Here is a 26,492-nt window from a genome sequence, read left to right on the forward strand (position 1 = left end):
AGATCTGTAAAAATCAGTATTCATTTTTAGTTTAATTTCCTTTAAAATTCTCACTTTCCATTCCCCGAAACCTTCCGCAGGCCAATGGTATTTTCTAGATAATTTGGCAATAAAAACATCCAAATCATTACCAATAGAAATCAAAATTTTGTTATGTTTTATTTTTTCTCTTAATCTAAATTTTGTTCCTCTTCCCATGAAATCTCTTAAAGAGTTGGATTCAATAATTTTTAAATTACCTGTAATAATATGACCTTTATCAATATCTATAAAATCTTTATATTTTTCTTTGTTACAGTAACAATCTGTTTTATTTATTTTATCTAAATTTTTGCTATAGTAATTATAATTACAAATTTTTTTCTTTAAAGTTGAAGTGTAACTAAACGCTATTGATACAGTTGTTTTATCTGCAAGAGGAAAAAATATATTATTATTATGTATAATTTTGGGTAATTTTAAATATTCAAAGTAAATATCCAAGAATTTAATCACACAGTATTCTTTGAAAACATTATTTTTATTATTAAAAAGTAAATCGTTTTTTCCAATGTTAAGTTTACATTTAATAAGATGTAGAATAATACATTTAGTGTACGAATTTTTAAACTCTAATTCCCCGAATTTATTATTTAAAAACCATTTCATTTTACTATTTCTAAGACCAAAAATGTATTTCCTAATTTTGTGAATGTTTTCACTATTGTGTTCCAGATTACAGTAATTTTGAAATTCCTCAAATATAATTTGAAAATTGCCTCCTTTGCCTTTACCTCTTTTAAATCTTTTAGAAAAGTTATCTTTATTTAGAAAATTTTTAAATATGTTAAATTTGTTATAAATGCAATTATTGTTTAAATCTGCATAACCTTCCCCATTTAATTTACTATTGAGACCATAAGGAAATAAAGTTTTCAGGTTGCAAATATAAATGTTTTCCAGATCTAATCTTTTGTTTAATTCGTTAATACTGTCTTCTAGAATGTAGATATTAATATTGTTAAAGTTATGGTTTTGAAAATGCTCCAGTTCGAAGTCAGTGTTCCTATTTTTTATGAAGTTTTTTATATCGGATCTGTGATTGTTAATTCTCAAATTAAGCTCGGTGCTTGTTTGGCCAATATATTTTAAATTACATTCTGAACAATTAAGGAGATAAATCAAATTTTTGTTTTTACAGAATATTTGTAATTTTGAGTTTTCATTTTTGATCTGTTCCTTATTTGCTAATGGACATGTCTTACACTTTCCGTTTCCACAAATTTTATATTTTTTTGTATTTTTAAGATTTTTTAAACAAAACAATTGTGTCAGTAATTTTTTCTCCGTGAATGCTCCTGACACAAAGCTATCCACAGTGCCCCTTGGTAGAGCGCGCGACGGGCCATGCGCTATGATAAATTCGTTATTAACTTTTTGCATAGTTTAATTTATTTATTAAAATGAAAATATATCTCCCAAACGCCAAAAACAAGGAATTCTCGAAAAAGTAAAATCAGGAAAAATAATCTGAAAATTCTTAAATTTTTTAGGCAATACACCAAAAAACCTATTGAACCCCCCCCCCCCCCCCCCACCAAAAAAAACTATTAAAAATATTTTATTTAAAAATTTGCAGTTCGTGGAACAGCGCACCTGCAGCTAAATTCCAACCAAATGCAAGAACGAGTAACCAATCTAAAGTAAGAAAAAGTTTGAAAACGAAACTTAAATGAAAACGAAACAAAGCAGTTTCGAAATCGCAACTAAAATTTATTACCTATTTAAACTAAAACCAAAAAGGAACTTCATAGTATTTAGAGAGCGCAATTGCAGCTACTTCTAAAATGTATGTATGTATGTATGTGTGTGTATGTATGTATGTATGTATGTATGTATGTGTGTGTATGTATGTATGTATGTATGTATGTATGTATGTATGTATGTATGTATGTATGTATATATATATATATATATATATATATATATATATATATATATATATATATATATATATATATATATGTAATGATATTTTAAAACTATAATTTCAATTTAATTAATTTCTAAGATTTTATCTTAAGTTAGCCCATAGTAACTTCATTCTAAAATATTCGCTTATTTCGTGATACAATTCCACTTTCTCTATTTAATTAATTCAAGAGAGGCTTTATAAAATTGCTTAGTCAGCTGAACGCCGATATTTTCACACGCTCGGCGTGAAGGGGTAGAAATGTCCAGTAAGCACATTCTTTCTTAAAAGATACCTGTGTTTCCCTTACATGTGATTGACTTACGTCAGAAAACCCTATCAGAATCTTATTAATATATTAGCACTGTGGAGGAATATTTTCCCTATCAAAATCTAAGGTTATATACGGCGAGGGATAATTTATTTCGGCCCTTTTTCCCCACTTCGGCTTTCGTACTGCGCTGCGGCGGTCGTCTTGTGCGCGTCTCTGCTTGTAATTAATATGCTTTCCCAATGGATATTAAAAAGAATTTAAAAATGTAAAAAGTCTCTTCAATGTCTTCAAACTGCATCCTGCTTCACAACAAATAATATTACATATATATATATATATATATATATATATAATATGGGTGTGTTGTATCCCATGTGTACTGGGTCAGACAGTTTTCTATTATTGTAGCAGGGGAATGAGCATGTGGATTGCTGGTTTACATCTTTATTATGTGATCGTTACTTAAAATTTTGAGACTTGTCTCAAAATTTTAATCATGCATTTAAAAAAGATATTTTAATATATGAAATCAGAATGTATTGTATGTTGGCTATTAACAGTAAAAGAGATTCAAGCAATTCAGATCCTATGTTTAATTTAGAAAATTTGATTTTCCTTTCAAAATGATATTGATGAAATATTTTTATTCAATAGATCCCAAATTGGTGAGTTCTGATTCAGACCATGTTTCACCATGGTGGGCTGCTGTCCGAGAAGCTTTGCACAAAGCTACTGGCAATGTTGCTGCGTATATTGGAGCTGTCGTTGCTCGCTCTGTATCCGTCATCATGGCAGCCTCTTTCAGTGTTGAGCACAAAAAAACTAATGAAGAAAAAAAAGATAAAGAAAATGAGGAAAGTGGGGACAGTGATTGGGAAGCAGTATCTCTTGATTTGGAGCATTGGAATCTTCTAGTCAAACAGTTGGAAGATGTCTTGATGCTGAATATACTCTTAAAAAGTCAACCTTATGGAAAGGCTATTGTGAAAGATGTGAACATATCTATTGAGACTCTTTTAAATGGAGGCCAAGGTGAAATGATATTTTCTGTAGAATGGTATTTATTTATTTAAATCTGAATAAGTTTTTTTCTTTCTAAATATATATATTTTTTTAAAATAATATACTAAAAATTTAATGAATAAAATATTTTTTTTTTGTATGTTGCATATATTTTTATATCATTATGGTTGTATTCAATTTATTTACAGTATCATTTTTGTTTGATATATCCTAATAAATAAATAAATAGCTTATTTAAATGCTTTAATACTTCTTTTAGCTTTAATATTGAGATAATTGCATGACAATCTTAAAATATTAATTTTCTTTTAAAGTGTGCTGTAAAATTTTGTTCTTCAAGCCATTTTTATCATAACTTTTTAATTTTTATTGCAGGTTCTGTGACTGATCTTATTGCAGTGTGGGCAGTTTCTGTTGGTTTAGAACCTGAGATGTTATCTTCTTTCTTATCTGAAACTAATTTGGATAATGGATCTGTTCTTCATAAATTTTTAGATGATAAATCAGATTCTAGGTCTTTAAATATTGTTAAAGGTATGTAATTCTACAATTTCTTATTTTTAGCACATATCTTATTATTTTGTTCATTATGAGTTTCTTTTTTTATCCTTTACTTCTCTGTTAAGAAAGGATATAAAACTCCTATTTATTCATACTTAAGATTTTAAAGTGAAAGAAATTTCTTTTTGGCAGGAGCATGAAATGTATGATTTTGTAACATTTTGTTGAATCATTATTTATGTATACTTTGTGAATATTATGAGTAATAACATGGGCATTCTATATCTCTCGTAATGTTCTGAAATGAAGATTAGATGTTGAAACTGGGAAACTGTGTTGAATCATTCTGAATTTGAAAATGGAATGAATCATTAATTTAAATTTAAAAAAATATTAATTTAAAATAGTTGAACAAATGTAATTAAACCAATTTCAATAATACATCTCATGAATTCTTCATACATATCTATGCTTTATTGGTTTGCATAGCTTATATATATAGTTGTTTCAGATTTGTTTTCTGCCCACCTGAAAATGGCTTATTTTGATGTATATGTATTTAATCAAAATTGAAAATTGCCATTCAAATGCAAATTTTGTCATATTTCTAAAATTTGGAAGCTATAATTTTGGAAGAGTAGATATATATATATAAAATCATAGTATTTGCATTTTTTTAATGATCTACAATATGAAATTGAATGTTATTTATTAATGTTAAAGTAAAAGCAATCAAACAAACAAATATCTAAAAAGTAGTGAAGAATATAAAGAAAGAAATAATCTGAAATGTATAAATGAATTGATTTTAGGACTTCTGAGTGATATTCGCAGAAAATTCCCTTATAGTCTGAATCACGATGCTCTTCTTGCCAACTGTGGCTGGGAGCATCTTATGCAGTGGAGTAAAAATAAGGACACTGTGGCACATCTTGAGCAAGCATTGAGCTGCTTGAATTTAGTACAAAGTTCCATAATTAAAAATGGTGAGTATGTATTGTTTGTCAACCTATAGCCATTTATTTTTGTTTGTAATAATATATTGTAGTATATTTACTTCTGTGTATATAACACTAACGAGTGTTAGTTTTTATGCAGGTATTTTTATAATCCGAGAAAAATTTTGATAATTGTTATAAAATCATTGAAATATCAGCATTTAATTTTGTACTTGAATCATTTAATACACACCACTGTTACTACACGGTGGTGACACAGTGAGATAATCAGGGAAATTCATAAAAATATCTAAAAATCAGGGAAAATTGCAGGTGAATGAAATTTGCACCACATATCGGTGATTTCTTCTTATCATTTCTCTTTATCTGAAGATTAATGTTATCAAAATAATTAAAGCAACAGCAACCCAGGATAACTTTCTTTCAAGGGTATGACAACAACTTTTTGGAATTTCATTATGATAAGAACAGTGTTAAGCTGATGAATGATGCTAATTGCGACCCTAATGAAACGTTCGGTAAGATCGATTTTTTACTTTTCAAAAATGCTGTCCAAATAAATTTTGTTTCAATCTGCTTTCAACTCAAAACCTTGCAATGATGCCATATTTTTAACATAATTATATTTTCCAATGACAACTATATTATTTTTAGAGGAGTTTTAATCAATAAAGTTTATTTGTGGGAAAAAGGGAAAGAATGAATGCTCATTGTTAAATGAATTGTTTATGATAGTATTCAATCAAACAGTGGAATAAATCATTTTAAGTTTAATAAATTCATTAACTAAATATGAAGAGTATAAAGAAAAAAAAGGTAAAATGGAATTATGGCAAAAATTTGAAAAGAAAAAAAGGAAGCAAGGGATAGCTCAAAGAATTAAAAGCAATATATATATATTAAAAAAAAAATTCTTGCAGGCAGCTCAAAAGGGGTGTTTGAGAGTTGATTAAGAAATTTCAAGTCTCAAAATTTTGATAAAAGAAGTGTTAAAGCTTTATAATTCCCTTAAAGCAAACTTGGTTGTTTTAAACCAAATTTTTTAAAATTAGTACGTGCATAATTCATATTTTCAATTTTGAGTTTATTAATTGATTTATTATTTGTAAATTTTTTGCATTTTAATTGTAATAGGTAAGTATTTGTTATTTGTTAGTTGAATTAGTATTTTATATCGAGCATTATTTGTAATAAAAAATTAAAATACTTTTTATTAATTTATAAAAGGAAAAAGGCTTTTTTTGATTAAGGGAAGTAATTTCTTATGATCTGTTAAAGAAAAAGGATTGAAAGTCATATTTGGCAGTTTCTTTTGTTTAAATCTTTTCTAAAACACATATTATTAAGTATGTGTAATCATAATAATTTTATATTTATGCTGTAACATTCAATTCTGTTACATTTGAAAACAAACAAACACGCTAATTAGTTATTGAACTAATTTAAATTTTTAAGGAAAAGTCAGAATAACTTTTACTATTAAAATAATTTAATTTGTATTGCAAAGAGTAATTTTAATGTTCCTTGAATTTTTATTAGTTTTAGAAACAAAGTATTTTATTAAAATTTCTAGAATTTCTTTTGCACAAAAAAATAAAATAATATACTGTTTTAATATATTTTTAGAATATTCATTCCACTGTTTAAAAATAAAATAATTAAATTTTAAATAACTTATTAACTGTTTTTAATAATGTATATTTTACACATTTATCAACTCTCAGTAGAGAGAAAGCCAGAAATTAATATAATTAGCTGTCATAAGTCAGGAAAATATTGCAAGTTTAGTCAGGGGAAAAATTTTCAGTTTCTGTAGGCAACCTGTACTGCTAAAAATGATAATAGTAATCTTAAAGACCATCCATGATTAATTTATTAGGATTTTTATTAGGATTATATTATTTATAAGAGATTTGGAGTTAAGAAAGTAAAATTTTATCCATTAGAACCAATATCATAGAATTTAATAGCAAAATCTTTAAAAGAAATAATGAAATGTTTATTTATATAATAGCAATACAAATATCAATGTTTCAAAAATTCACCTTAATTTTTGCTGGAAAGAAGCTGGCTGTCACTTCGTATTAAATTTTTGGTAAAAGCATAAACATTTTCCGTAAATCTCTTATATTTAGTGTACAAGTTACTTACGTGTCGGGATTACAACTTATTTTGCAAAAATTGTCTCTGGTTTAGGACAATTTTAGCAAAATCTTAGGATCTGATCTTTCACCCAATGTTTAAATAAGAGTGTTTTATGTCGTTGCTAAGACTACTTGATATTTGTTATGTAATTTTAGATGCAGTTTGCATTCAAAAGTGTGGATTAATGGCCATTAACTTGAGGTTAATGGCCATTGAATCCAGCCATGAATGATTTTTTTTGTGTAGTATATTTTTGTTTTCATTTCAAGTATAAGGATTAAAACTAAGCTAGTTAAAGAAGTATGGTCTAGCTTCCAGACCATAGATTAAAAGAGGGAAGTTTATTAATGGTCCTTTTCTAAATGATGAATTATACTTTTATACTAGAGAGTTGGCTATATAGGACATACTGCAATAGAAGTTATTTACCAGAAAGCAAATAGGTTTGTTGTGTGTATTGATAGATAGTGAAATTTTGCTCATAATGGCTTTAAATTCTTTTGATTGTCTGGTGCATCTGCTTTATTTTTTGTAGGTTGTATGCATCAACAGAAAAAAATGTCATTATCAAAGCAAAAAATATTTTTAGGGTTAATTAAAAATTATTTATATTTCATTACATCATTTTATAAACTTACTGAGTTACTAAATTTAATTCGTTAGTGTGTGTACCTTTGCTGGTATTGTTAATGTGTGAATATATACATTGCTGATGTATGTATATACTTATAGTACATATTTATATGTATATGTACATAACATTGTATGCTATATATATACAACATGATATGAAGAAACAAACATGGGATTCTTTTGTTAATTTATTCATTATAATTTCAAAGAAATAATTCAATTTTTATCTTTTGTCAAGATTTCCTTGTTAAAGCCATGATGAATTTCAGGAGTTTCTTGCACTTCTTTTTTCTTGTTTTTTTGTTTTTCCGGTTGCTTTGCTGAGAAGGCAGAAAACTAGAAAAAAAAAAAAAGAAAAAAAAAAAAAAAGCACGAGAAAGCATTCTGGACTTATATAGTTTTAGAAAAAAAAAAAAAAAATTACCAAAGCAATTTGTGAGGAAAATATAACCCACATGACTTAGAAATTAGTTACAGTGAAGCTGGAGTACAAGTAAATAGGAGATTATTTTTACATTGTAGATTAATTAAAAATTTTCATATATATAGAGAGATAAAGCTTAATTCTCTCTCTCTCTCTCTCCCTATATATATATATATATATATATATATATATATATATATATATATATATATATATATATATATATATATATATATATATATATATATATATATATATATATATATATATTGTCACGTTTATAGGCTTAAGGAAGAGAACATTCATAGAACAATATTAGTTTATTCAAAGTAAACCAAAAGACCTCGGTTACTATAAAGCAAACTCTTATATACAGATATAGAATGTTCTAGAACATTCCTAGTACTAACTGAAGAGGAAATGACGTACAAAGATTCTGAGGAAATTATAATAATGGAATATTCCAGAAACTTCTGGAAGAGCTGAAAGGAAATGAAATAAATAAATAACAAATTTATTTGGTGAGGATTGAACCAGCAATCTCTTTGCCCGCAGTCCGATATCTTATCAACGAGCCACGGAGACATGCGGCTAGCTTCATTGCATTGCTCCCTCCTTAAGAGAAGTCTCGATGTTATAGACGAAGGTCCTTAGTGCGTGATCTTGTCATGGGTCCGGTATAGGGCGTGGTCGTCTTGTGAAAATCCACTTCGTCTAGATCAGGATTCCGTATGTCCTGTCCCACGGTCGTGCAATCTGAAAATGTATCCTCTTGGGCTTCTGGAGCGTAGTAGGGCTTCATCCTCAGCACATGAACAATGTCCTTTGACTTACGTCTCCTAGAATTTGAATCAAAGTCCTGGATCTCGTAAGTGACCTCCGAAAGTTGACGCAGGACTTCATACGGACCGAAATAATTCTTGTGAAGCTTTTCGGAGCTGCCCACCTTCCGTATAGGAATAAAGATCCACACTAAGTCACCAGGCCGATACAGCACTGGGCGATGTTTTGAATTATAATGACGTCGGTCTTTCTCTTGCGCATCAAAGTTGCGGATTCGAGCCAACTGACGCGATTCTTCTGCGCGGGTTACTAGCCCCGTGACATAGTCTTGTCCTACATCCTCGATTGGGCGATGGAACGTAAGTGCAGTTTCGGTTTCCCGTCCAAATGTCAGGAAGAATGGAGTATACCCAGTGGTGCTCTGTTTAGCCGTATTATAAACAAAAGTGACGAACGGCAGAATTAGGTCCCATGTTTTATGTTCGATATCGACGTACATCGACAGCATATCCGCTAACGTCTTGTTGAAGCATTCCGTGAGTCCATTCGTCTACGGGTGATAGGCGGTAGTCATCCTATGCACCTCGGTCTGTGATAATGGTTCTAGGGACTCCGTGAGTTAGAAGAATCTCTTCCACGAAGAACTTTGCTGCTTCTGGTGCAAAGTTTTTGTGATGGCGTATCGTGTAAGATAATCCGTACTCACGATTATCCACCTATTTCCTTCTTGCGACTTCGGAAATCGACCAAGCAGGTTCATCCCTATACGCTCGAATGGGACTTCGGCTGGAGGTATGGGAACCAAGTATCCGGGTGGCTTCAGAGGAACCGTCTTTCGTCTCTGGCACTCCCTGCAATGCCTTACGTAATGGCACACGCTTCGAAAAAGTCGGGGCCATAAGAACCTCTTCCGAAGACGATCGTACGTCCTTGAAAATCCAAGATTTCCAGCTGTAGGCTCGTCGTGAAAATGACGAAGGATTTCTAACCGCATTTTCTTAGGAATGACTGGAAGCCACTGTTTTCTGGATGGGTCAAAATTTTCCTTGCAGAGTATGTCATTCACTATAGGGAACCCCGCACTTGATAAATCTGGCGACTCCTCGCAAGCCTTGATATGCTGGGCCAGTGATGGACCGTGACGTTGTTCCGACACTAATCAATCATTGATGCCAGGGTCTCTGTTTTCAACACGTTGTCGTCAGGCACAGGATTTCGGAACAGACTATCAGCGTCGGCATGCTTCTTTCCACTTTTGTGAACAATATAGACGTCATATTCCTGAAGCCTCAAAGCCCATCTTGCTAATCGACCAGAAGGATCTCGTAAATTAGCTAACCAGCATAGCGAGTGATGATCCGTAATTATTTTAAAGGACTTCCCAAAGATATATGGGCGGAATTTTGCTATCTCCCATATGACTGCAAGGCATTCGCGTTCAGTGGTCGAATAGTTTTTCTCTGCTTTGGATAGGGTCCTTGAAGCATATGCAATGACTCTTTCCTTTCCGTCTTGCTGCTGAACTAACACAGCTCCAATACCGTACCCACTGGCGTCGGTATGCAGTTCGGTGGGAGCGTCTTCGTCGAAGAGTGCCAACACAGGTTGCGAGGTCAATGCTGATTTAAGGTCTCTGAACGAGGGTTTTTGAGCTTTATTCCAGCAGAATTTAGCGTCTCCTTTTAAGAGCTCTTGGAGAGGCTTAGCCCGAAAACAGAAGTTTTGGATGAACCGTCTGTAATAAGAGCACAGTCCCATGAAACTTCTTACATCGTGCAATGTCTTCGGTGTAGGAAAGTTGTTGACAGCGGACACTTTATCGAGATCAGGTTTCACGCCTTTACCGGAAACAAGATGTCCAAGTATTTTGATCTCCTTGGCTCCGAAATGGCACTTTTTCGGGTTTAAGGTAAGTCCGGCTTCCTGCATGCAAAAAAGTACGCAATGCAGCAGATGCAAATGTTCGGAAAAGGTCTTCGAAAATACAATTATATCGTCCAAGTAGCAGAGGCACATCTTCCCCTTTAAGTGACGTAATAAATTGTCCATAGTTCTTTCAAACGTTGCGGGTGCGTTACACAATCCGAACGGCATTACCTTGAATTCATACAGTCCTTCACTAGTGATGAAGGCCGTTTTCTCCCTATCTGCCTCGTCCACTTCGATTTGCGAATACCCCGAGTGCAGGTCCATCGATGAGAAGTATTGAGCTCCTTTCAAGCAATCCAAAATGTCTTCGATTCTGGGTAAGGGATAGACGTCTTTTTTAGTAACTCGGTTCAGACGACGATAATCCACGCAGAAACGCCAGCTGCCGTCTTTCTTACGAACTATCACCACTGAAGACGACCATGGTCTCTCCGATGGTTGAATAATATCTCGCATCAGCATCTTATCGACTTCGTCGTTGATTATGGGTCGCTCCACTGGCGATACCCGATAAGGTCGTTGGCTGATCGCAGGGTGGTTTCCGGTGTTTATCCTGTGCTTTACGTTGATCTTGCGGTTTTGGTGCTGTGGTCCACCATGGAATGAATCTTGAAAATTGCTCAGCAGATTTTGCATCTGCTTCCGCTGCTCAGCACTCAGGGTCGCGGCCATCATTTGGAAACAGTCGATTTGGTCAGTGTACTTCGAGACTTCCACATCGGCAAATGAAGGCACTTCGGTCAGAGTATTTAGGTCGTCGGTGCTGAAAGGATTAGCGTAACCAACACACATGCCTCTTGGGATGTAGCGTGCTTGTGTTTGCCCATTGGCCATCCAGATCATACCCTTGTTTTGAAAAAAAGAGGCTATAGTGGAGGGAATGGCAATTCCTTGATTGATGCTTAGACTTTTATTCCCTTCCACAACTAAATCAGTGGCGTCATGTACATCCGGTGATTGCACTATAATACGTTTGAAGGAACAACCAGGTATAATAAAGTCCGAAACGTCATACAAGTTGAAAGTCTGAGGCGCCGTCTGTTCTTGAAAAACGTCATCAAATGTGAGTTGAGCTCGGCCACAGTCCAAGACAGCTTGTGATGCTTTTAAGAAGACAAAACCCAAAATGATGTCATGGCTGCAATTCGGCATAACAATGAACTGGTAGGGCTGTGTTCGGACATTTATGGTAAGTTGAAAGACACAAGTTCCTAACGGCCTCGCGTAATTGCCGTCGGCGACCTTCAGAATAATGTTTTCCGAGTCGCTGAACACGACTTTCCGCCGTTTCCGCCTGTATGCTTCAGAGATGACAGAAAAAGATGCACCAGAGTCTACCAGCGCTTTGCCGGGATGGTCGTCAAGAAGAACGTCGATGCGATTCCCGTGCAATTTAGCGGCCAATGGAGGATTCTGAGAAATCGCGGCCTCACCTCCAACACAGGTCGCGGAACTTAGTTTTCCTCATTTCAGCGGTTCGGCGACTGGCTATATCTTTGGTAGGGAGACAGCGATCTATAACGGCGGGTAGGCGATCATCCTCGACTTGGACTTGGTGAAGGATTTCAGCCCGTTTTCTGATTGATGTCAGCGGTACGATTGTATGTCCGGTAAGATGTAGCGTCACGTCTGTCGTTCTTGAATTGGTCAACAAATGAAGATCTTTTATCTCTGCAATAGCGCACTACGTGACCTGGGCGGTCGCAATGGAAACAGACTGGCCGATTGTCGGTGGTACGCCATACGGCGGTTTTCCTCGCCATCTGGTTCTGTTGAGGCCATAAAGTCTGGGCAGGCCTACTATATATTGGTTACATGCGGCGTTTAGGTGCTTGAGCGACTCTTCCCAAGTTTTCACGAGATATAGGAGCCAAAGATTGTTCGATTTCCTCTCGTACGATGCTTTCGATGGATTGTAGTTCGGAATATTGGCTTTCGACTTGTGGTGCAGTCATTCGTTGTATTTCTTCCCGAACAATATTGCGTATCAGCGATGTTAACGGTTGCTCCTCGTCCAAGAAAGCTATGGGAAAAACATTGGATAAACGAGAAAGATTTTGACGTCTAATTCTTTTTTGTTGCATTTCCTCGATGTACTGACGACATTTAATGAAATCGACTGTCGTTTTTACCTCTTTAGATAACAGTGCCTGGTACACATCTTCTGCGACGCTTTTCATTAGGTGGGACACTTTTTCTTCGTCGGACATGTTTGGATCTATTTGGTTGCAAAGTCCTAGTACGTCTTGAATGCAAGATTGTGTAGCTTCACCAGTATTTTGCGCTCGGCCTTTCAGACGATCTTTTGCTCGCCTTATATACTGTTGGGTGTCACCAAAGATTTTTGTCAGTTCTTCTTGAAATTCGGCCCAAGAGTTCAGTTTATCTTCGTTATTATCAAACCAAGTCCGGGCGGTCCCATCCAGGAAAAAATATACATTAGCTAAGCAAAGTGTGTCAACCCATTGATTAAATTTCGATACCCTAAGGTATTCTTTCATCCATTTGGTCGGATCTTGTCCAGGATCCCCTGTAAAAATTGTTGGCTTTTTAGGCTCCCTTATTAATGCAGGAGAAATCAGAATAGGTTGAGGTTTTTCTTCTTCTTCCGGCATTTCCGTGCGATTGAGTTGTTTTTGTGGGGCAACAACGAAAGGTCCAAATTCCGGAGGAAGATTTAAGAGTCTGCGGCTTCGCCGTATTTCTTCCGCTTCCAGACTGAGAAGTTACCCGGCGCCTCCACCAAACTTGTCACGTTTATAGGCTTAAGGAAGAGAACACTCGTAGAACAATATTAGTTTATTCAAAGTAAACCAAAAATCCTCGGTTACTATAAAGCAAACTCTTATATACAGATATAGAATGTTCTAGAACATTCCTAGAACTAACTGAAGAGGAAATGACGTACAAAGATTCTGAGGAAATTATAATAATGGAATATTCCAGAAACTTCTGGAAGAGCTGAAAAGAAAAGAAATAAATAAATAACAAATTTATTTGGTGAGGATTGAACCAGCAATCTCTTTGCCCGCAGTCCGATGTCTTATCAACGAGGCACGGAGACATGTGGCTAGCTTCGTTGCAATATCTATCTATCTATCTATCTATCTATCTATCTATCTATCTATCTATATATATATATATATATATATATATGATATTTTAATATCTAATTTAATCCTAAATAATTTCCTAAATTTTTACCTAATTCGGCCCATGTTGGGGTCATTCTAAAGTGTTTTTTTGTTTCCTGATCCAATTCCACTGTTGAAGCTTTGTAAAAATGATGCGTCATCAGTTCCACGTGTCAAGTGAAAATGATCCCTTCGGTGCCCTTATCCACGGTCAACACGAGTATCGAATTGACACGTGGCGGGAACTCCCAAGTTATATAAGACTAGTGATCATTTGTTTCCTTCCTTCCTTACTTCTGCTTTTGTTCCGCGCTGTTGTGGACGTGTTCTGTCCACGCCTGCTTGTAAATAAATTGCCTTCCCTGGATGGATTAAAATGAATTTAAAAATGTAAGATGTCTCTTCTATGTCTTCGAACCTGCCTTCTGCTTCAAGAATTATAAGCTTACATATATATATGAAAGCATATAATTTTTTAATCATATGAAAGTTTCCAAGACAGTGAAGATACTTTCGATTTTCTTTACTTCGTTTTATTGCATCCTTTAGAAGCACGCATGATGTATAAGCAGGACCGACGAGCACACACATAACAGAACAGAACGCCGTCTCATGCCCCCGTATCCGTGACCATTCTGGTCACTGAACGGGCATCTTGGTGGGCATCTTACGTGAATTTTATTTAACTAACAAAATATTTACTGTAGGAAAATGAAACAAAAATAACTATATACAGAATTTGCAATTATATAAGAAATTATATCATGATGAGACCGTTTACATAATTGTTCAACTTAGAAATATAATTTGTAGAAATAAACTTAGAAATATAGTGCTGAGAGATAAAATGTGTAAAAATATACATATAATCTGTGTTCACTTATTTTTTATGATATAGTAGACCAGGATGCAGTTAAAAAAAATCAGATGGAAAATAATTTGAGAAATGGAAATAAAGACAATCTCTGATTGATTGAAATGTGTGACAGGAGACTGCGGTGCTTGTTTTTTCCCTTAGTCTTTTTTGGTATGAGACTTGATGTTGAGAGCTATGGAGGCAAGAATAGGTCTCTATTTTCACTTATAAATTTGATTATACTGTGGATTTTTTGCCTGGAAAGGAAGTTGTTGGCGACTCTTTTCAGCCATTCCTGTTCATGGCTTGGTGATGGTTTTTTCATATGCCAGGAGATTGTAAGGATGCATTCCGTAGCATAATGAAGTGCGGTGCCTATCCCACCACAACTGCACTGGTCACTCTCAGGCAGATTTAACCTTTTGAGGCAGGCAGAAAAAGGGCCATGTTCTGAGAAGAAAATAATATCCTCTCTGATCCAGTTAGGGGGATTAAGGTTGACTGAAGGCAGGATATTAAAAAATTTTCTGCCTGTGACACCATTGCTCCAATGGGGTCAATTCACGGTCACGTGTCATGTACCAAACAAACCGCTTCTGTTCAATTTTCAATCGTTCTGCGCATGTCGTGATGTCTGTCGATAACGTTGATGAAACCATCGTTTTGTAAATATTACGCTAGCCAATCAATTATGAAAAACTTCTGATTTTTTAAAAAGAAGATATTATTTTGAATTATTTAATCCAAATTTTCGTAGTTATATAATTTTATTTTTTATATTAAAATTTTAATTAGTATTTTCAATGGAATTATTGTTTTTGCATAATTAATTACCATCGCATTTTAATTCGTTTGGTGCCACTTTATTCTTTCCTTTCCATATCCCTTCCTTTTTTATCCAAAGGACACATTTTGACAAACGACTATGGCAGTGTTTTTGAAAAATTACATATGTTCGTTTTTACATATTATTTAAATATTATTGAATGTTGAATCTTATGAATATAGTTCTTTTAAAAAATAATTATTACTCTTAGATAAGTTAATATTTTAAAGCTTACTAATAAAATTATTACATTTTTTTTCTTATGTAATTATTTTTATTAATATTAAGACTTTGATGTTTTATGTTTGCTCAGAGGAAAGAACATGAAACTCAAATTAGTATATATTGAATAAATTATGTTTACAATTTCAAATTATAAAATATAAAAGGCATAGATACCTTTTTTTAAAATCTATGCAACTTAATGAATCAGTTATTTCATTTTAATTTGTAGAAATCATTAAAGGAAAACAAACTGAATCAAATTTTCATAATTTTTATTTACACATTACAAAAAAAATATAGATAAAATATATATGATAATTATTTGGAAAAATAGGATCAAATGGATGTTTTAATGCACTCACTAATTCAAAAAAACTATTTACTATTTATCAACATCTATTTTTCTAGACACTTAGAAATAATATAAACACAGTATTACAAGAATGTCAATGTAAATAATGAAATCAGTTTTATTCAACAGAAACATTCTAGATACTAAACAACATTTTTTTTATCACCAATAAAAACATAATGTTGAACAATATACTTTTGAAGCAGAACATTTATGAATTTTTTTAATGCTAAAGTTACACTGATAAAGATTACATTGAATGAATATCATAAAATAAAACAAAAACATATAATACAGTAAATTTAATAAACAAGAATAAGGTCATGATAAATATATATATATATAGAGAGAGAATTAAAATAGGATATAAAGAGTAGTTGAAAGAAACACTTTTATGCTTTTACAGAATTTTATAATTCAAGATTGATATGTTAAAGAAATAGAAAAAGAAAAAAAAGAGTCCAATATTTTCTGGAATGAATCTCTTTCTTTCTTACAGAATCCTGAAGTTCTTGTAGCTCATTTTGCAAATTGCTGATTCTGTCGATTATTTCAGAAAAAATAATAGTCTGGGAAGAAGCAGAGTACATTCTACTGAAATCAGAATTATTTTGCTTAGTAATCAATTCTCTTGCATTTATATACTTAACTAAATGACATGTGTTTTCAAAACTTAAATATATATATATATATATTTCTTATATATAGCATTCAATTTATCAAATTAAGAGCACTTTTAATAAAATACATCAATTATATATATATATTATAACAGTCAATAAAAAAATTGGATTTTTAGTAGTTAGTAAAGGATTCACTTACTAAATAAATCTTTAAGAAATTTATTCACTTCCACCTAAGTTTAGCATTATAGCAGTTGTTATTTTTGCAACAGGAATTTGTTTACTTACATTAATTAAATTTAGATAAAATTTTGTAGAAAAATGCAATGTAATATTCATGTAAACATTTTAAAACCTTCTATGCATATTCAAAATTATCAGAAATTTCATCAAACGTGAATAAAGTAAATTAGAAATGCACTCATGTTTTTGTTTGATTGTTTTTGATGGCAAATCGCTTACCGATTAATTTTTCTTCGAATAGTTTTTCTACCAATTACTGGAACAGCTATATTTAATAAATGGACACACACTGAATGAATTCTTCAAAATGATCGGAGCATATCACCGACTTCGAAGGCTTGAAAAAATCTATACCAAAGCTATCAACCCAAGTCATGATTGTTTAAAGGAAAATAAGAAAACATTTTATCATAACAGTCACTCTTGTGTTTCGCATCAAAACATGCATCCATCAGCACATCAGTATTTCTTCTGTTAACACATAATAAGAGGAAAGAAAATGACTCAAAAATTATAACTTCAAATGTAAACAAAAAAATCCGCTTCATACTCGGCGGAGAACGTTAATGGCAGACTAATCGATGAAAGCGGTGCGGATGAAACTTAAATGCCATGCGCGAATAGGTCATGACATGTGACTTTTACGTCACATGAATTGATCCCATATCCTTGCCATTCCTCAAGCATGTCTTTCCGGAGGAGGGCTTTTATATGTGCTTTAGGAAGCTTTGTTTGCATATAAAATTGCCCATTTTGCGTTGCGTCCTTTGCCAGTTGATCTACCTTTTCATTGCCTATATTGCCCGCATGTGCCCCCATGAATTTTGTTTTGCTGGTTTTGAAAGCAAGACACCAAAAATTTCTTTTGCTGTTTGGTTTGTGCTCTTTGGATTTGAAGATGCCATGATACTAGCTCTATTGTCAACATGTATTTTAAAAGTATTGTTGTTTGAAAACTGAGATGTATATTTTACTGCTTCATGAAGTGCGGTGAGTTCAGCTTGGAAAACCGTATTGTTGTCATTCAATTTGGCAGAAAGTGGTAGGATCAGGAATCATTAAACAGAATACAAAAAGCAGCTCCGATTCCATGTTCTGTTTTTGAGCCATCTGTGAAGATATTGATATTTTTTGTTTGAGGTAAATTTATTCCTTCATCTTCCAATGAGATTTGGTTGGGATTGAGATGCTGTGAAGGGTGAGTAGAACAACCAGTTGCTTTCTTCTCAAGCTCTTCTGGTTGTATCTCTGTTATATTATGCGGAAGAGGGATTCTTAGGCGATATATTGTCGTTAGTCTGGCTTCAAACTGTAATTGCATGTGCAGGGGTGGAATGCCGAGAATGGTTTGTAGCGCTGCTGTTGGAGTTGTGCGGTAAGCACTTGAAATATAGAGAAGAAATGGTCTCTGAATGGTAGAGAGTTTCCTCTTCATTCTATACGTTGGGTGTAGACACCACGCTGATGAACCATGGGAGAGCATTCTCTCAACTACTGTCTTGTAAAGAACTCTTTTCTGTTTCTGAGAGATTCCCCATGTGCTGCCAGCGATTCGTTTGAGGTTTTGGTGCATTTTAATGGCCTTTTCTCCTTGTTTTTCTATGTGTTCTAGCCAGTTTAATTGGTCATCAATGTGGACTCCTAGATATTTAATAGATTTGTTTCTCTTAATGATGTCTCCATTCCATATGATTCTGGGGCCTCTCACCATTTTTCTGAATAAAATATGGGTTGTTTTTGGGATATGGGACTTTCATCCAGACTCTTGAGAATTTCTTTGTGTTGCAAGTTGTCAAAGGCCCCTTTTATATCAATAGAGAGCATTAAGACATGCTTGCCCTCTCTTCTTGCAACTTGAATTTTGTTTATCAGTTCATGGATGGCTGTGTCTACTGATTTACCTTCCCTAAACCCATGTTGACGCTCGCTGAGGCTGTTAGTGGTCTCAAGGTGGTAAGTTAACCTTTGAGTCATCAATTTCTCTAGCACCTTCCCGATTGTTGATAGGAGAGAAATGGGTCGATATGAAGATGCCAGTCTCTGATCTTTTCCTTATTTCTGGAATAAAATAATATTTCCTATTTTCAAGGAATCTGGGAAGCAACTTAATTCTAGGCACTTATTAAAGAGAGTTGGGAAGATATGAAAGCGCTTGTGTATAATTTTAAGAATCAGGTTGTCAATTCCATCAATACCGGGAGCTTTACCTGACGGAAGGTTGTCTATAATCATTGAAATTTCTTGGAGGGAAAATGGAGGGTCTAGTGGCTGCGTTGAAGTGTTTAAATTATAATTAGTTGAAATAGCAGGAGATGGGAAAAATCTGGTCCAAGATGGTTTGCGCTGCTTCTTTCAGACTTCCTTTTGGGTCACTGTTCATCAGGTATGGGATTTGTGATGGGAAAACAGATTTCCGGAAAGCGGCTCTGTAATGCTTTCCATATGGGTTGGAGGCTGAACTGCAGAAGTTTCTCCAGCCCGTAGTTTTTGCTTGTTTAATATGTTTTTTGTACTCTATTTTCTCTTTCTTGAAGATCTGGTATCTCCACTGCTTTTCAATTTCTGGTGCCCTCTGTGCTCTCTTTCTTAGTGCTCTTACTTTCTTTTTATGAATTTCTAATTTTTCTGTCCACCAGTTTGGTTTCGTGAACAAAAGCTGTTTTTTGATCTTAAAGGTTTTGTTGCAGGCATTAATAATAGAGTTTTGAAGAACTATTGTAGCGTCATTTAGTTCTCTGGAATTTCTTGCTGTTGCTATTTTATTTTCTAAATAATAAATATCTTTACCAAATGTATTGAGAAATCTTGGATGATTCCCATGGCGTGTCTTGTATCTTTTGTAGAACTGGTTAGCTATAGTGGATGCTATTGTTGTTTGTATATATCCATGGTCACTTAAAGAAATATCATCGAGAACCTCCCAGTGAATGGAAGAGTCTATAACTGATTGGGAACATAAGGTCAGATCTGGCCAGTGAACGTTATTATTTCTTTGGAAAGTTGGTGAGGCATCTGATTTATTTAAGATATATAAATTATTTGCTAAGATAAAATACAAGACTTCATTGCCTCTGTTGTCATTGGACCTTTACCCCAAAGGATGTTGTGTCCATTGAGATCAGCACCGATGATGATCTTTTCCACCGGCAGGCTGGTAATAATCTCTTGGATTTCTTGGAGAGTTATGCGAACATCTTGTGCTGATGAGGAGTAGGCAGAAATTATTGTGATGGGATATGAAGATGTTTGAATTTTTACAGCTACCACGTTGACTTCTGTTGCCAATAGAGCAGGCTTTATTTGGGCTGACGGGATGAGAATAGCAGCTTTCTGGTTAGTGGAACTAAACGTTTTCCATGATTTTGGAATTCCAGGGATTTTGTTGTTATAGTGGTATTGTTATTGTACTAGGATGATATAAGGTTTAATCGTGCTTGCTGTCAAGTGAAGCTGGTTGGTGGATGCTTTAGCTCTAGCTAAATTTATTTGGAGTATTTTTAGTGGGTCTTGAATAGAGGCTGTCGCAATGTTAAAGGGAAAAGAAAAATTTTCAAAATTAATACGGTCCATACTAATAATAGTCCCTTGATTTTTTATAAGCTGCTACCTCTTTTTGGTAGCAGGGCCATTGATTGTCGATGGCTTTGTGCCTCACGTTGAAGTTAGTACCTCTCAATCTGTTGCTTTCGGAGCAGTTAATGCAGTTGGAATTCTCACTTCTGCAGCTTCTGCTGTGGTGTCTATAACCATAACAACCACAAAAAGGCGTAGCGAACTTGCATTCTTTTGAAAAGGTTGTGTGGTCATAGGCTTGACATGAAAGAATTCCTTTATCTGGTACATGGACCAGTTTATAGGAATCTTTTTTAAGCGCATGGAGAACCTCACCGGGAGTTTCCAGAACCCAATGGCTTGTTCCTTCTCTTCGACCTTTCATTTTGAATCGGAGTCGCAGGTCCTCCTGCATATTAGTGTAAGCTTTCAAAGCCGTTTGGACATCTTTATTTGTAGTGTCATTGGGCTGATCGTATATTATTAGGCTTGGCAATCTTTTTCCTGACAATCTTACAGTTATATTCTTTTCAAGAGAATCATTAGATTCGATTGTCCTCTTCAATTGGTCAAATTCCTGCTCCTTGTCACATACAATAGCCAGCTTTTTATTTTGAAGCTTTCTCACCACCCTGATTTTGAAATTGGGCCCGTCCTCCTTCAATTCTTCTCTTAGAATTGATTCAATAGTTTTGTCGTTTTCTTCTGTTGGATAGAGAAGCATTGTTGATTTCTTTTTTCTATTTTTTAATTTAGCCACCTCTGCATAGGAAGGCTTCTTTGTGGCATTTGTTGATAACTGTTTATCCCGAAGTAATTTCTCCTTATCTTTTCTATATTCCTCCTTTTCCTTTATATGCGTTAGGGAAATTGTTGTCTGGGTTGCCACTTCTATACCTTTTCCCTTTTTATTGATTATTGAGATTTTATTCTGAAGAAGGTCTAGGATTTGGTTAGCTTCCATTTTAATCGATACTGGCAAATGGGAGCGCATGCGACTGTTGATTAAACCACGGAGTCTCTGACAAAGTTCTTTCATTGGGATACTTTTATTGCCAGATGGAATATCTTTTATAATATTTGATGTTGTTGGAGATATAGAAGTAGAGGATTTGGTTCTTCTAAGTGGTAATAATCCGATATCAGGATCAGGTGGTGGGTCTAACATCATAGAAGGTAACTCATCTGTTATTACTTCCATTGTTATTGTTTGAAAATATGTGGATTTTTGAAGTAAAGCAAAAGAAAAAAAAAGAAAAAAAGGAGCTGGGTAAATAATTGATGCAAAATCTATTCAGAAAAGGCTACTGGGGCAGTTATTCCCCTTTTATCCGATCAAGTGTGTGCCATGCAATGCAGGTCTGTGAACCGTCTTAGTGCAACTATTATGTAATTAAAAATGCACTAATGTCCGGAAAAGAAATTTCATCTTACTCATTGGTTACAAGCAAATATATCTTTTCTAGATTATCCTTTCCCCTTTGGGGAATTTACAACTGCGAAAAAGAGCCTGTAAACGCTTCCAGGCCAAGCATGAGGAATTAAAAAAGACAGATACTTGACTACCAAATCCTATTACTGACGTTACCTTGAATTATATCTTGCTTTCCCCTTTTTCCCTCCCTTTTTTCCCTTTTCTCTCCCCTTACCCCTTTAATTTTAAGAATTTTGATATGGCGGTGAATTCAATAGCATTAAAAACCCATAATTGTGGAAACTGATTAGGAAAGAGGAAAAAAATTGCTTGAAATAGTTAAATATAATTGTGCTAATGTATTATTATAGCTAATGGCTACAAAACTAGAAAAAATCAAGTTTAAGAGATTTAAAAAATAATACGGAAGATCATAAAAAAAATGAAAATTAAAAATCTTAACAAGCAAAACTTTAAGAGCTTTTGATAATAAGAAAGCTTAACTTTGATAATAAGGGAAAAAAAAAATTCTTATTTGAAAACTTAGATAAATTTTAATAAGATGTTGATATTTATATGAATAAAAAATACATTTATCTTGCTAAATGATCGTACTTAAAAAGAAAGTGGAGGAAATTGATTTGTAAACCCATATGTAAATTAAGTTGTAAATAAAAAAAATAAATAAAAAAGCTTTCTTAAATATGCGTACTCATGCATATAACATTTTAAAATGAGAGGGGGGGGGTAATTACATTCTACTACTAATATCATTATAATTTCCCGGCTCAACTGAAGGAAAGATTTCTGGCGCCTGGTTGGGTTATTTATAATTGAATGGTATTTAAGAAAGTTGCACACATATAACACAGAGCGGGGGGGGGGGGAAAGGAAAGCTGATGAACATTTTATCCCTGGCTTTATATAATTTGAGATTTCGATGGGACACGTGTCGATTCTGACATAAATTTCTGACACGTGTCGACCTTGACAAGGGATACAGAGAGATCCTTTAGAAGAATCTTTTTACTTTAGCGATTCTCTATCCTTTCACTCGGCACGTGGGAACCACTGACGCAATCATTTTTACAAAGCTTCAGTTGAATTAATTAAAAAGAAAAAGTGGAATAGGATCAGGAAATAAGAGAATATTTTAGAATGATTTTGACTTGGGCTGAATAAGGTTGAAAATTTGGAAATTAATTAGGATTAAATTAAATTTTAAAATATCATTACAATCCCCTCCCTCCCCCACTGCAAGAGATGGAAGTGCATCAGGGCCTTCGACATACAGCCATATCTTAAAGTGGTGTTCAAGCAAGAAACTAAAATTTCAAGGCATATTACAATTTATACCTAAGTTTCCCTTACCTTTGCATTAATACAGAAATCATTTTGAACAAGATTATTTAGAATATAAAAAAGATAAAGTGATATCTGTGAAAATATTAGATAAATTTAAATATTCAACAACATCAAAATTAATAATATTAAAATGTGCAATATAAAAATGATTTTTTGCAGAAACTCAGTCTGTTGTATCACACTCTACAAGATTGTCTCTATTTGGTGAGGAATGTCGTTAAAGAATGTTTGCACACAGTGTCCTTTAATAGTATAAAGCTCACCAAAATCATCAAATTGGATATAAAATAAGGGAATAATAAATTGAATATATATAATAATAAGATATCAACATAGTTCTAATTTTTGTATGTAACAATTAAATCTGAAAATAATAAATATGAGATTCAAAATACTCTTATTATAACATTAATACTGAAACAAATGACATAAAAACGTGCAATTTTAAAAGGAAAACTTTAATCCACTAGTTAGCCAATTAGTGGGGAATAGTTAAACCTTGTCCACGAAGTTCTAGTAGTGGGTAAAACTTAATGACCTAAAATTAGGACATCAAGAAGGGGGAAGTAATTCGTATTCTCTTTCTATTCTCACCCAGGAATATTTGTTTCCAGAGTGGAGAACAACATATCTGGGATAAAAATAGAAAGAGATAGAAATTAATTGTGAGGTTCACCTTATACTCAATCTCAATAAGACTGCTGTATTTGAATTTATGCTGTAATGGCACTTATTGCAACATCATCATCATGAAGCAAAGAAAAAACTAACTCTTATGAGTGGAGACAATGGGCCAACCTAAGTTGGGATTTATGTGGAAGAAACAGGATAAATAAAGGATTTTTTTTAAAAATTATTATTCATGACTTAATTTTTCTGGTGGATAATATGTTCTTAATTTTGATACATTGACAATATCAGTAGCTTTGTTTGTTAATCCATCTCGTTTAGTTATTTCAGAATTTACATCTGAAATTTTAGTTACTATTTCATATGGACCTGAAAATACTGGAGATAATTTTCTACGATTTGGATAGTTAAATTCCTCATACATTACAATGTCATCAGGTTTGAATGGAGAATCTATAAATCTAGCATCATATCTTATTTTATTTTTATCATGATATTTTATTGTATTATCTTTAGCTAATTTTCTAGATTCTTCTACTAGATGATAAAATTGATTCTGAATTAAGGGAGGAGAATAAGGTAAAGTACCAAATAATAAATATGCAGGAGGAAATTTTGTAACTTAATTGGGTGTTAAATTATATTCATTGATTACTTGTTCTAAAAGTCTAGTCCAGGGAATTTTAGTAGGAGAAGAATTGACCTTGCACTTTAATTTAGTTACTATTGACTGGTTAACTCTTTCACATTTCCAATTAGTTTGTGGATGGTGTGAAGATGTTAACAGATGCTTCACACTGTAATTTCTGAGGAAATGTTTGAATTTAGAGGAGGTCAAAGCACCATTCCTATCAGTTAATAATTTGAAAGGTACCTGAATTTGAAAAACTTGCTTTAATATATTAATATAAGTTTCAGAATTTTTATTTTTGGAAGTAAAAGCCCAAACATATTTTGTTGCATGAACAATTACTATATGAAGAAATTTTTTAGTTGAATTGTAATAATTTAATCCAACAACTGTATTGACAGAAAAACATTCAAAAGGACGATCTATGGGAGGCACAGCCTGTAAAAGGCCGAATCTTTTTTGCTTTTACTTTTTAATTTAATTGACAAACATGACAATGTTTAACAAAAAGTATAATATCTTGAGTATTATGGGGCCAATAATATTGAGAAGTAATTAAATGTATCATTTTTTGAGTGCCTGGATGCCCAAATTGTTCATGAGCATTTTGTAAAACTTTTCTCCTAAGTGAAAAAGGTACAACTATTTTAAACAAATTTTTCTTTTTAACTACAAGTACATCATTAATATTTTTATATTTAGTATTGTCTAAATTGTGATAGTGTTTTATCTCATCCAATTCCAATAAATGCACAAAATGTTGGACATACTGAGCTGTAGGATGCCTTGATAACATATCAGGTTCAACATTAGCTGTTCCCTTTAAATATTTAACTTCATAATCAAATATGCTTAGTTTTAAAGACCAACGAAATAATCTTCCCCGTAAACGTTTAACATTTTTAAAGCTAAACAAGAGCTGCTTGATCAGTATGAATTATGAATTTTTTCCCATGTAAATAGTAATAAAATTTATCAAGAGCTTCTACTATTGCTAAACATTTCATCTCAGTTATACAATAATTTTTTTCATAAGGGCATAAAGTTCTTGAATGATAGGATGTAGTTTACCAGAACAGCCAGGCTGTTTTAGAACAGCTCCAATGACTACCTGAGATGCATCACAAAAAACATGAAGGGGTAAATTATTGTTATATAGTTGTAACACTGGTTTAGTTATAAATTTATTTTTTAACATTTCAAAAGCTTTTTGACAGTCTTCTGTCCATTGCCATGGTGTATCTTTTTTAAGGAAATTATTTAAGGGTTTCCTAATTTTAGCATAAGAATCAATAAACTTATTATAAACATTTACAGAGCCAAGAAAACCTTGAAGTTGTTAAAAATTTTTTGGAAGTTGTAATTTTTTAATATTTTTAATATTATGATTATCAGGAGAAATGCATCCTTCTTTGACTTCATACCCCAAGAAATTAATTTTATCTTGAGCAAATACACATTTAGAAAATTTTAATTTAATGTTTTCTTTTCCACACATTTGAAAAATATGTGTTAAATGATCATAGTGTTCTTCTAATTAGTTAGAGAAAACTACTATGTCATCAAAATAGTGACATGCGAAATTTGAAAATTTATGTTTATTTAAAATTCTATGAATAGTTCTATTGAATATTGCAGGTGCATTTTTAAAGCCAAAAGGTAGGACTTGAAATTCGTATAAATCTTCAGCAGTTACAAATGTCAATTTATGTTTATCTTGTTCATGTAAGGGTATGTGCCAATATCCAGATGCAAGATCCAAGGTTGAAAAAACTTTGGCAATACTTAATTTATCTAATAAAGTATCTATTCTAGGTAGAGGCTGTGCCTCAGATTTACAAAGAGAATTAATTTTACGATAAACAATACAAAGACGACTTTTTTTTATTTTCATCTCTTTTATATACTAATGTTACAGGGGAGGAATAATTACTTTTAGATTCTTTTATTAAATCGACATCTAACAAATTTTAATTTGCTTATTCATTTCCATTTCATTAGTAGCAGAGGTTCTGTAAG

At 33.1% G+C, this 26,492-nt stretch overlaps 1 protein-coding gene across 2 annotated transcripts in view; it reads left to right on the plus strand.

Annotated features, from left to right (window-relative positions):
- LOC129983766 (rab3 GTPase-activating protein non-catalytic subunit-like) overlaps positions 1-26,492 on the plus strand; it is an 86,217-nt gene that overhangs the window by 46,493 nt on the left and 13,232 nt on the right. For both annotated transcript variants that reach the window (XM_056093387.1, XM_056093388.1), the window contains exons 23-25: positions 2,880-3,257; positions 3,624-3,782; positions 4,562-4,735. In XM_056093387.1, the coding sequence (XP_055949362.1) occupies positions 2,880-3,257; positions 3,624-3,782; positions 4,562-4,735 (711 nt within the window). The remainder of the gene's footprint in view (positions 1-2,879; positions 3,258-3,623; positions 3,783-4,561; positions 4,736-26,492) is intronic.

Source organism: Argiope bruennichi, chromosome 9 (assembly GCF_947563725.1).
Source record: "Argiope bruennichi chromosome 9, qqArgBrue1.1, whole genome shotgun sequence".
NCBI lineage: Eukaryota > Metazoa > Arthropoda > Arachnida > Araneae > Araneidae > Argiope > Argiope bruennichi.